Here is a 12,825-nt window from a genome sequence, read left to right as displayed (position 1 = left end):
ATACCATAAAGTGTATGGGATGTAAGATCCAGACAATGCATACATTTAAACTGTGTATGTGGGTGATTAGGGTTTTAAGGGTAAAGGGAGATATTTAAAAAAAAAAAATTCCAGGAGATAAGGCAAGGGGTTTTGAGGTCAAGCTTTCAAATGGACTGTAATGTCAAAGGCCTACAGACACCTTATTGCAAAAATGCATACCAAGCAGAACATTTTGGGATAGGGAGTCAGGGAACAAATGAAATCAAAAAGAGGGTGAGAGAGAAGATGGCAGAATACCGTACGTCTTAAGGACTAGCCTCAGTTGTAGGAAAAAGAAGAAAAGACACAGGGAAAATTAGAAGGCTATCCAAAGCCCCAAGCCTTTAAAATATCTACAAGCATGCTTTTGCCTAGAAAGGTCCAAGACTTAAATAACAGATAGTGTCCACTGATTTGAAAGGCCTCATTGTGAAAGACTGTTAAGCAGAAGTGCCAGTTTGACACCTCATCCTAAGAGCATACAAAATGAGAAGGTCAAGGTTAGGGAGATGGGATTTCAGGGAGGTGATATGAAGTACAGAGACAGAGAAAATGGAAAAAGATCAAATTTCAAGCAGCGGAAAGCCAGGATGAAGGGTGACCAGGAGGGTATTTTGATTTGAGCCCGAGATCAGATGGAACATATATCCACCACTGATATATTTTATGTCAGGTAAAGACAACCCCTTCATCCTGCATTTCACCAATTAATGCAGAGCATTTAATAGAGTGTCTTTTTGTATTTTATACAATACTAGCCATGTTACCTGTGGAAGATAGGTTAAAGAATAAATTTAAAAATGTTTGATATCTCTTCCCCTTTGTACCTCCAGCACCTTTTATCTGTATCCTAATGTGCATGAACCTCTTTTGTCCAGCGCTCTCTTTGTCGAGAACATTCCAGTAAAGCCTACTTCTCAGAGAAGCCTTACTTGCCCCTTGTCCACTTTTATACTTCCCATCTTTGTAGGCGACTCTCAGCAGGGCCGTTACGCCTTTACTGTTCCACATTTGTTACACTTGCACTTCCTCTTTCAATCACATCACTAAAGCCAAACTGACCAATCAGATTGCACCATGGGACTGAACACACACATATAGACATTAGTGTTTAATTATATAGCAGACAGGTGAAAGTGAGAGGCAGAGTATGGAGCTAATGAAATTAAAATGAGAAACAATGTTTATTATAATGATAGTCCATAAAGAATGAAAAAAATGAGGAGCACTCACTAAAAAGAGAGACATTACTTTATGTGTTTCAGAATGTGGCAGTCCTTAGACACATCGATGTTCCACACTAATGTAGTAACATTTATGCTAAGCTATTTAAATGACCTTGCCAGAGGGGGACTACTGACAAATGTGGTTTACAAGGAAGAGAGTAGTTTGAATTTAAAATTGGACAAAGAAGGATGTAGGGAAGATGTTTGGGATGTAACTCAATTGCTTGTGAAAAATAATGAGGTTACCCTCATCTAATTTAAGTAGGAAGGGTTCTGAGAGGCTCAAGAGATTAAAAGATTATAAGTAAAATGTTGAAAGGATACATACATTTCTAAATATTGCTGGTGAAAGAGAGGAGTAAAGGAACTTTATCATATTTATAAACTCTTCACTCAGCTCTTAAATGTGATACCTGCCAGAGAGGCACAACTCAAACACCATCACTGCATCTAATGAAGGAAAGGCAGGTGAATACGGTAAACCTGAGGCTGTATCGATAGCGTGAAGGAGGTGACAGATGTCATCAGCAATATTCGAGGCTATAAATGAAACCAGTCTGATCACTTTAATTTCATTTCAGGTTTACAGATGCCATGTTCAGGGCAAGCAGCTTTACTAGCAACTTGGCACTGGAATCCATCAGGTAGTAATTTGAAAATGCGCATCACCCTGTTTTAAAAGGCGTCTGATCAAGGGTATGCATACAACATTTGGAAGAAAGAGGTAGATAATTGCTTAAAAAAGTGAACTATAGTTCCGATGAGAGACTGCTCAGCTCCAAAGAAATATTCTCACCCATAGAGTCCACAACCTCATTATGTTTGAAATCGTGGACAGAGTTGACTTTTATTCATTCATTTTATTAGTGCTGTGAATATGCTACACCACTAATGTGTGCTGTCATCACATGTGATATCACATCTCTGGACATTCTTACTCTCATATAATTGCTGCATTCATTTTGTTTGGTAAAGGCAAAAAGAGACATTGCTTAGGCTTTCTTCTTCTGTTTCATGCCTAAAATCACTTTTGTTTTGATCGGGTGGCTATTTTGTTCTCTCTGATTACTCCTTTTTATCTAGGTAGCCAAACCCCACAGATGACTGTAATTCTGCCTTTCTGTGCACCCGATGACCCATCGTTCTAAGTAGCAATGCCCGTCTCTGTTTTGTGTGGGTCTCATGCTCTCAGATTTGTGTAGGCAGCCAATCACACCCAAGCAACAGATGCACTGCCTCCTGCCTGCCTGCTCAACCTTGTGGATGACTGCTGTTTGCCTTATATTGACATCTGTAGCATCTTTGGAGACTCAGCCCATTAAACTTCTGATGCTCACACACTGGCATTGAAAAGTAATAAAAAGGAAAAAAAAAATTATAGACTGTCAGGATTGTTGTCTCCATAATGTTAATACTGAAAGAGCAGAAACATATTCAGGAGTTAGTGTTTACCCAGCTGGACTGTCTTTTGTACCTAAAGAAGTATGCTGAGGACTTTAGAACTAGACAGACAACTTTAAAGCACCATTCATCAATTTAAATTAAGTTTTGTAGATAAACTAGACTGTGAGAAGGTTATTGTATCAAACAATACTGCAATCACAGGAAATTATATTGTTGTAAGAGAGTCTAAAAAATTTTAAAGAAACATGTATTGTTAACTACAAAGCACACTGGGCCAATTAAGATTTTCTTCATCCGAATCCATAAAAAACAACAAAAATGTAAAAATTGAGTAGATACATAACACCAAAAATTGAAAACAACAAATATCCATCCATTATCCAACCCGCTATATCCTAACTACAGGGTCACGGGGGTCTGCTAGAGCAAATCCCAGCCAGCACAGGGCGCAAGGCAGGAAACAAACCCTGGGCAGGGCGCCCGCCCACCGCAGGGCACGCACACACACACACACCCACTAAGGACAATTTAGGATCACCAATACACCTAACCTGCATGTCTTTGGACGCAGACACGGGGAGAACATGCAAACTCCACGCAGGGAGGACCCAGGAAGTGAACCTGGGTCTCCTAACTGCGAGGCAGCAGCGCTACCCACTGCGCCCCCGTGCCACCCAACAACAAATATATTATCTTAAAATATCCATTGAAGTAACAGGAATACTTATAGCTTTTCCTGGTGTGAATTATTGAGACAAGGTATTACTGTTTTTAAGTTATTTAAATATTTAGCACCATTGTCAATGTTTGCCATACATCCATTCATTTTCTGAACATCCCTTTTCTGTTACCAGGTCAAAGGAAGTCAGAGTCATTGAATCTAACAGGCATAATGATGACACTAAATGAATTGTACTCACATTTCCCTTTTCAAACTTGTTGACGTTATTTTTGCTGGCATACAAAACACGTTCCCCTGTGTCACCCATATCTCCAAGGAGACAAATGAACACGTTAGCATCTGTGCCACTTCCATTCTTATTTCCAGTGCAGATGGTTACCCTGTATTTGACAACTAGAACAAGAGTGGAAAAAAAATGTCAGCAATCACTAATATCAAAACCAAGATGAATATGGCTCAGTCGGTATGAGTAGTTGGATAATTAACTGCTGTTATATTTTTAGTATCATTCACTTATATAAGTTTAATGCTATTACTAGTTGTAAATTGTATATGGTGAGAAATAACGAGGAAAAGCATTATACTCTCCAAGTCTCAGATGCACAGCACATTGTTTAATATTAAATGCATTTCATCTTTACATTATGCTCCTTAAGTATATGGAGAATTTTCCTGAAATTATTCAATCTTGTGTTAATTGATATAAAAATTATGTGAAATTTAAAGGATGATTGCCCATAATTAATTAAATAAATCATTGCTTGCTCCTGCTAGAAAGTTTATATTCTTACAGTATCATCCTTAGAACTCAGCAGCATGACTCCCAGGTGCCAGTATACTCAAATGAAATCCACCGGTGATACACAAATGCAGACACTTTATAGCGTACAAAACAATATTCTAGTTAAGTACCAGCGTTATTAGTTCAGTCCTTACCACTAGCTCACCACACCACTTTAAACTGTCAGTTCACACAGTTCAGAAATAAATTAATTTTACAATATCTGCACCTTGGGACTTTGCACGCTGTAGTTTATGCTAAATAAAATAAAGTTCATTGGTTTGCAAAAACAGTTATGCACTTGCCAAATTCATTCCCATTCTCATCTAAAGCTAATTCTGCAAGTTCAGAAAGAGAAACAATTGTGCTTTACTACAAAATTAGCAGATGGTGAGTTCAGCTTGATGTTTCAATTTCTGAATGCATACACATAATGAAATTTCTAAAAAAAATACTAATGTTATTTCTTATGAATTTTAAAATGATCATTGATCAGTCACATGTTTATTTATAAAACACCTAAAAAATAATCAAACACAATATTATATTCAGAAAAAAAATACTACATAATAAAAGGAAAAGAGCTTAGCCATTACAGTATATGGTTAACTTGAAAAATCTTTGTGAGTTAGTCAAAATACAAATGTGCTGATTTTAGCCATTTACTGTAGTTTTGACTATTTCCTCACAATGGCGTATACATTGGGTATTAAGAGATAAAATACAAAGCATTGCTTTTGCTATGGTAGGTGCGTCTGCTTTATCTTACTACTCAGTGGTTGCTTGACGAGGTCTCCTTGAGCAGGCAGCTCTCTAAGAATCTCATTATCATCTTCATTAATGTCCAACCAGCGGCCACATAAAAAGTTGTACTTCTCCTTGGTCAAGGTCTTCACCAATGTAATCTGCACAATAAATGGTTTTAGTTGTCTTTATGTTTAAACACCAGGATTTAGACAAATGGATAAGAAAGACTACATGTATGTATATTCATTCAGATGACATAAGAGAGGAAACAACTTAGTAAATGAGAAATTCAAAGGCACCTCTACATAGGTGGTCATTAAGATAATAAAGCCACTAATTTCCATCATCTCAGATAATGCTAAGAAAATACAAGCTTATTATGTTGGCAAACGTGGTTCAAAGAAGGCTTCTCAGTAAATATGAGATATACCTATCTGCTTGGGCATGTTTTGTAGGAGCTTAGGCAAACTGTTCAGCTTGTTTAGGTTACATAAAGAAGGATGGTTAAGGTAATGCTAGCATGTAGATTAGAAGGAAACATCTAGCCATCAAGGAGCAACGGTGGATGAAACACCAATGCATTGACCGTGACATCTGTGCATTGATACAAGATGCACACAGAAACAGACAAGAAGCTCTGGATAGGCTCACTGTAAATATCACTCTGTTTTAGCAAAGCAAATTTCAGTTAGAAAATAGTCATAAATACAACTGAGGAGGAAGATGTTATAAAAATAGTGCAGGCCTTCACAACTCTTATAACACCAAGTTGCCAAGATAAGGACAGCACAATCGTAGTCATACCGCTAAAATTATATAACTCATTAGTTTTTCGGGTAACTGGGCATTGTAATAATACTGATTACTTCATGAAAATGCTGGTGGTGGTGTGGTTAAGTGCTGCTGCTTCACAGATGCAGCATCCTGGTTTCAAATCCTGCACCTAGTAACATATGTGTGGAGTGCGCATGTTCTCTCTGTGTCTACATGAATTTTGCTCCCATATACCCAAAGATGTGTATATTCATGGAATGGAGACTGCAAATTGGCCTTGTGTTCGTGAGGCTGTGCATGTGTCGGACCTCTGATGGACTGGGACCCTGTCTAGTGCAGTTTCCAGCTGCCAGGATAGGCTTTGACCCTAATATAGATTAAGAGGGTTTGAAAATATTATATTTGTTATTGTAAATATGATATAAAATATGTTTTTTCTATTTACCTTTATCTTTACAATCTCAGTTGCTTTTTATGTGATACAGTAATGAAGTCCTTAAATGTTTTTCCTACTGCACTGTCTGTACATGGCTATTTTTTACACATTAATTGATTCCTCAGTAAAACACTTAACCTTTTCAGAGAGTAGAAGGCTATTTACTGTAGATCTATTTCTGGTGAACATTCAAGGGTTACACTCCTTTCATTTTCCTCTGCGCTGGCTCTTAATATATGGTAGCAGATTAGTGCAGACTGGGCTCAGAGTCGCATCAGCCTGTTCCTCTGTGGAGTTAGCGCAATTGGTAGACATAATATGCCAGACAGGCTCAGCTGGTAGGTCAATAGCTACTAAAATACTCTCTAGAGAGCTAGCGCTAGCTGCATTTAGCCCTAGCATTGCTAACCTGTGTGTGGCTTACTTTAAAGAGACTTATGAATATACCAATTCTTATCTGTTTCGCCTGCATGTTGTTCTCTGGGTCAGATTTATTGATGACATATTTGTGGTATAAAAAGGGTCAATTGATGTCTTTCCATGTCTTTTTAAATGAATGAGATCCATTATACTCCTAAAATTTGGATGCTGTCTCAAACAGCATTAGGCAACTGCTGTGTTTAGAAACGTTCAAATCAAGATTTAAGGCGTTCTATTGAGCAAGCTTTTAATTCCCAATTATGTAGGTAGATATTTAGGTATTTTTATGTTCATTTATTATTTTACTATTTTTTGTTTTTTATTTCTTGTTCTGTTTTATTTAGTTACATTTTTATTGACCACTGTCTTTTAGTATTTTTCTGTTTTATGTACTTTTTTTGGAGTTTTTTCTTGTTTTCTTAGGGAGTCGAAAACGGGGCCTGTTAAAGCCTATTGAGGCATTCCTTGTGTGATTTTGGGCAATACAAGAAAAAAATATAAGTGTTTTTGGTGTTGTAAAGTGCCTTACCCATTTTCTGTGTAAATGGGAACCAAAATAAAATTAACCTTTGTCTGAATTTGAAATTTACGCTAAAGTACAGTATAACAAAACAACAGATTGCCTTCCTTGATGTCTTAGTAGAAGGTGCAGACATTTAATTTAGGTGTAAGGTGTATCATAAACCGGGCTGGTAAGATGTTGCAAAAACTTGTTTCACTAGGTGGCAGCAAGTGGTTCATCCTTGTAAAGAGAGGGACTAAGCAGCCTCATTAAAGGTATTGCATTTATATTTGATTTAATGTCAGTTTAGTGGACCTGGCCTCTTCATCTCACCAGTCAAACCTTCACCCAATTCACCTCTTGACTTCAGATTCCAAATAACCCTGACATAAACTTTCACAATTTCTTTATTCCCTGAGTACAGTATTTGACAGTAGAGCCTACACTGAATAACCCCTTGCATAAGTTACACTATGAACATCTCCGGATGGTCACTATTCTATTAAGCACGTACAAAGAAAAAATTTAAATCTTGATTCAGTCAAGTGAGCTGGTTGTAGGTATGTAACAGAAATAAAGTTTTAGTACATACACAATGTTTTAAAAAACTATAAAGCTGTGATTCTTGATAGCATCAATTCTGATGAATGTGTGAATTAAAAGTTTTTACTACAATGATTTATTTCCTTAATTACTTCATAAACATCCATTCGCACATGGAAAGACAAAGCATATCCTGGCAGTATTGGACACAAGGCAAGAATTACACATTTACTTTAATGGACAAGTTTAGAGCCTCCAATTAACATGAGATGCACTTTGTTAAAATGTGACAGGAAACTGGAGTACCTGGAGAAAACTGACACTGGGACTTGGAGAATGTCTAGTCAACACACAGACAGTGTCTGGGTTGGGCATCAAACTCGGGTTGCTGTGTGTGAAAGGTAGTACCACTAACCTCTGTGCCTTTCACAGGTCACCACTCATTCCTCCATTTAATGAACATACTTAATACTTTTACGGGTGTGGAAAGCTGGCATTGATCTTTGCAAAAATTAACTCTGGATGGGGCACCTAACTATCATAGACATACTGATACACACGCTGATACTTACGTGGGTCAACTTAGTGTCACCAATCTACCTTGGGTGCATGTGACTGGAATGTGCAAAGACAATCGGAGTACCCCAAGAAAAACTCAAGCAGACACAAAGAGGATTTGTAAACTACACACAATCGATGTCCAGGTGAGCATTTCTACCTCTGTTGTACAGTACATGTCGAGCAGCAAATTAAAACATGATACTACCATGCCACAATCCTTTCATAAAAGATCTAACTCCAAAATAAATTCACCTATGAACATTTCTCTAACAGCACCCACAAAAAGTGGTCATTCAATTTTTTGTTTCAGATTGCTGCAGGGATGCACTCCAGTCCACCAATAAAGTGGTTTTGATGGATGGATTATTTGTAGGTCGCTAAACCTTTAGCAAAGAACAGTGAAATAAACAATCTAGTTACTTTGCAGTCCACTGTTCTAGAGGTGTTTACTGACATTCTAGTGTTGCGTCCTTTAAGAGTATTTCCAAACATTCTGGGGTAAGTCTACTGACAGATAAATGCTACCAGCATGCTAGTCTTGACCCTGTTTAGCACCACATATGAATTGTGAGTTAAATATTTCTGCAGTGACTGAAGGGAAACCAAATTGCCTGGCCAGGTTAATACTGGATGATAACATGTGAGTCTGCTTATCAGCAACAACTCCACACATTACTGGCCAGCATAAGCCGTAAACTTCACACCGAGTGACTACATGTGTTGATGTTAAACTGAACTCAGTTGGAAGATTTATAGTTTTGATGCCTAATGGTAATGGGCAGGAATTTATCACCCTAAAATAAAATAAAAGAGCACAGCAAAAGGGAAATTTTATACTTCAGAAATGCCTCTTGGTTTTTTAATAGACAATGAGATCTTCAAGACAATATGGCTTAGACAGTTATTCTTTTGTAAGACAATCATGTTTTGAAATCTGAATGAGCTACAAAACCTGACAATAAAACAAAAGAAAATTGTTTCATTGATGACACTGAATTGTTCCAATGTGAGGACTGGTAGCAAAAATGGAGTGCTGCTAGATTATTTAATTTCTACAATCAGGTTATTTGGAAGGAAGCAAAATTCTACTTACTTTATTTAAATGCCACCCAGCAAATGGATGTCTTTTTTCATGCCAAATGCGCAGCTTGAATAAATTCCCAAGATCAGGTAATTCAATCTGTGAATTGAAAAAAGTTGCATAAAATGTTACAAAAGCCTCATGCAAAATGATTCAGACACTCTGTTTAAAAAGTGCTATTAAATCAACACACACAAAGAATATCATACTGTAAATTTGTCAGTTTGTCCAGTTTCAAAGTTGTCCGAATTGTTGTCCAGTCTCATTTCATCTGATTTTCCCTTATCTCCATAAATCTGAAGTAAGATGTTGGCATCTGTCCCAGCATTCTTGATATCACTGGTCCAGATCCACAGTGACCAGGGATGCTCTGAAATTAAATACAAATTTTAAAATATTATGAAAGACAGAGAGTAATCTTGAGCTGTCAATGAACCTAGAATCTACAACAAGGATGCCATTTAGCCATTAAGCCATTAAGCCATTTAGCAATTACGCCATCTGATAGCCATTAAGACCAAAGACACAGAAAGGAAGCATTTATTATACATTAAACCACACAAAGGAAGGTCTGCCTGTAAAGTATAACATAAATACACAAATAAATGCAGGAACAACATAATTTAACGTCATTAGTTAGTTTTCCTGTTTATTTAGTGGGGTGACTGGTCTAGATGCTATTAATAAATGAAACCTGATTAAGACCTTCATTAAGAATGGGATGAGCAATTAGCATGCTATTACAATTAGATTTATTTGTAGTTTCATTTACTCATTTCTCAGTTATCCCTTTAAAACAGCCAATCCACACCTGAACCAATTCATTCTTTGGCCAGAGTCTGTCCTACAATTTTTCCCACGATGCTCTATGCCAGGGGTCCTCAATCACAGTCCTGGAGGGCCGCAGTGGCTGCAGGTTTTTGCTCCAACCCAGTTGCTTAATTAGAAAGCAATTCTTGCCAATAATTTAATTTCATGGCTTGTTAGTGCTTTAACTCTGCTATGTCAGGAAATTCTCATATCCTGGATTTTCTTCCCCTTTTTAAGGATATCATCCAAATGATTTGAAGGCTACAATGGAGGAGTAATTCTCAGTGCTTTACTTTTTTCTCTTCACTTTCCTTCCAAATATTTAATTAAACCAATAATGCATGATAAATACACACAGAGGTGTAAATGGTAACAAGCTAAATTGAGAAATGCTAGCCTCTTTTGTCATTTACATGTCATTGCTAATTAGTAGCGATTAAAAACCAAGAATTCTGCTGTTTAAGACTAAAATAAGCAATAAGGGTTCAAAATCTTAATGAGCGAGACCACTAAAGTGAAGCAGAAGTGTTAATTTGAGTAATAAGTGCTTCTTATTAAGCAATTGGGTTGGAGCAAAAACCTGAAGCCACTGCGGCCCTGCAGGACCGTCACTGAGGACCCCTGCTCTATGCTATCAGAAGCTTGCAGAAGTTACCAGCTTAGTGGTCCATTATGGTAAAGAACTAAGTAATGTGACTGTATGGCATCCCAGTTGAACACACTACTGCATTCTTTAAACAATTAGCTGAATTTTTGATTCCTTCTTTTGTTTTATGTCTTAATATTTCTCTCTCTTCGCTGGACACATTCTCAGAGCTTGCATGGCGATTCATGCAAATAACAGGAAAATATAAAACCTTGTAATATCTGCTTGCAAAGAAACTGTCAAATTAATAAGAAATATGCCTCATTGTTGAAACAGATAGTCCAAAGTCATGCACTAACTAAGCATGCTGACTAGACTAATCTTATTTGTTCTCGGCTATTCCCTAATACCATTTGCAAATAACTAAATATTGCCATTTTATAATTCTTAATACCCTGCATGTTGAAAAAGCTTTTAACTGTCCAAAGTTGACTTTTCTTTGATGCATTCATCTGCAAAATGGCTTAGGTGAAAGCTTAAACCAAAATGACAAAAAATCCATACTTTCTCTCTAGTCTTCTGCTTTTTGTTTCAATTGTTTTGAATTTTAAGAGTCACTTTTAGTGAGCATGATGACCCAGTTGTATTCATTGTGTATTCTAATCTACTGTGAATAATCCTAGTATCCTAGCTTTCAATCCCATGATTAGTCTTCGTCTTGGTGACGTTTGTACGTTTTCCCCATGTCTGGGTAGCTTTTCTCCACATCCACGTACAAGTGTTCTGAGAGTGTGTGAACAGGCCCTGTGATGGAGTGGCACCACAGACTGCATTGGTTCCTCCCTCATACTCACTGCTACCAGAACAGCCTGCACAGAATTAAGTGGGTTTAAAGATGTTATGCTACTTAATCCCAGGATACTGTACTTATTGCTAAACATCATTCTATTTATGTCATAATGCATTTATGCTAACATCGTTTAAATGATTATATATGTCATTTAGATATAAAACCAGTCAGTCCATGGCAGTTTCACATCCAATAAATTGCCTCTGAAAATCAGTTAACTCTGCTGAGAATATCTCAGTGGTTTCTTGTTTCAGAGGCCTGTGTGTCGACATATTTCAATGACTAAACTTAATTTCTTCTTCCCATTACCAATTATTTCATGCAAAATCAAATCTTCTTTCACCCCTTGGACACTCCTTGGCTTTGCCCATCTTATTCATACAGGCAGTTATCAAGATGAGCATATTATTTCTTATTTCCATGCTTCCATGCACCTAACCCAAATAGGTAATTATGGGATCATGGACACTTTTATGATCTAAATATCTCTGTGGAACAGAAGGAAATGTTAGTTAGAGCATGTTCCACATACACACTTCAAAAAGGATGCTTGTCTCTCACCTTCCAATCTTCAGTATTGCCATTCATAACATAACATTCTCAAACCTGCTTAGGCCAATTCAGGATCACTGGCCCAGAGCCTATTCCCAGCAGCACCAGGCACAAGGCAGGAAACATGACAGGGTACACTCATGCACATAGAGGGGCTAATTTAGAATGACCAATGAAGCTAATATGTACATCTTCTTTTGGGATTATGGGAGAAAAACCGAATATCCAGGAAAGAAGACACACACAGAAATTGGGGTGACATGCAAACTCCTCAGAGAACAACCAAGGACCAGATTTGAACCCAGGTTGCAGGATCTAATGAAGGAGCATTGCTAACCACTGCACATTTCAGGCAGTCAATTATAACACGATACCTACTGGTATTTAGTAATTCAAACATCTCTTCCTAGAAAGGTATGCTGTATTAAAGAGGTACAAGTAACAGCCTTATACCTTCAATTAAATAATTTTGTCAAACCTGAAACTGAAATAGTGTAAGCTGGGCCTTGGTCCAGTCATCACATGTTCTATTTAGGCTTGGCATATCACACTACATTGGTCGGGAGTTAAGATGAAATGGCACACGCAGTCTCCTTCATTTATTAGTAATGCTTTTCTTATAGGTGGTCGCCCTTGTAAAAATAATCCCTAGCCGCTACAAGGTATCTGCTCATTAGGCAAAATTTTTTCAGATAGCACTGGGATATCATATTCCTTTATTGGCAGTCTCACATTCACCCGCTCCCACTGAGTTTCAACTTGTAGCTTCAGTCAGCGGTCAAAGCCTACAAGGTGTGTTTATATTCAGTGCTACCTTTTCACTTCTAATACAGTCAACTCATTCATGTC

At 37.4% G+C, this 12,825-nt stretch overlaps 1 protein-coding gene across 1 annotated transcript in view; it reads right to left on the bottom strand.

Annotated features, from left to right (window-relative positions):
• The window catches only part of LOC114652863 (lipoxygenase homology domain-containing protein 1-like), a 282,032-nt gene that overhangs the window by 146,831 nt on the left and 122,376 nt on the right, over positions 1-12,825 (bottom strand). Inside the window, exons 16-19 of the mRNA XM_051927669.1 lie at positions 9,388-9,548; positions 9,191-9,277; positions 4,884-5,019; positions 3,572-3,726 (exon numbers count right to left, since the gene is read on the bottom strand). Of these exons, the coding sequence (XP_051783629.1) occupies positions 3,572-3,726; positions 4,884-5,019; positions 9,191-9,277; positions 9,388-9,548 (539 nt within the window). The remainder of the gene's footprint in view (positions 1-3,571; positions 3,727-4,883; positions 5,020-9,190; positions 9,278-9,387; positions 9,549-12,825) is intronic.

This window comes from Erpetoichthys calabaricus, chromosome 5, assembly GCF_900747795.2.
Source record: "Erpetoichthys calabaricus chromosome 5, fErpCal1.3, whole genome shotgun sequence".
Classification (NCBI taxonomy): domain Eukaryota; kingdom Metazoa; phylum Chordata; class Cladistia; order Polypteriformes; family Polypteridae; genus Erpetoichthys; species Erpetoichthys calabaricus.
The sequence above is the reverse complement of the archived record's forward strand: the minus strand, read 5'-3'. Positions and strand labels throughout refer to the sequence as shown.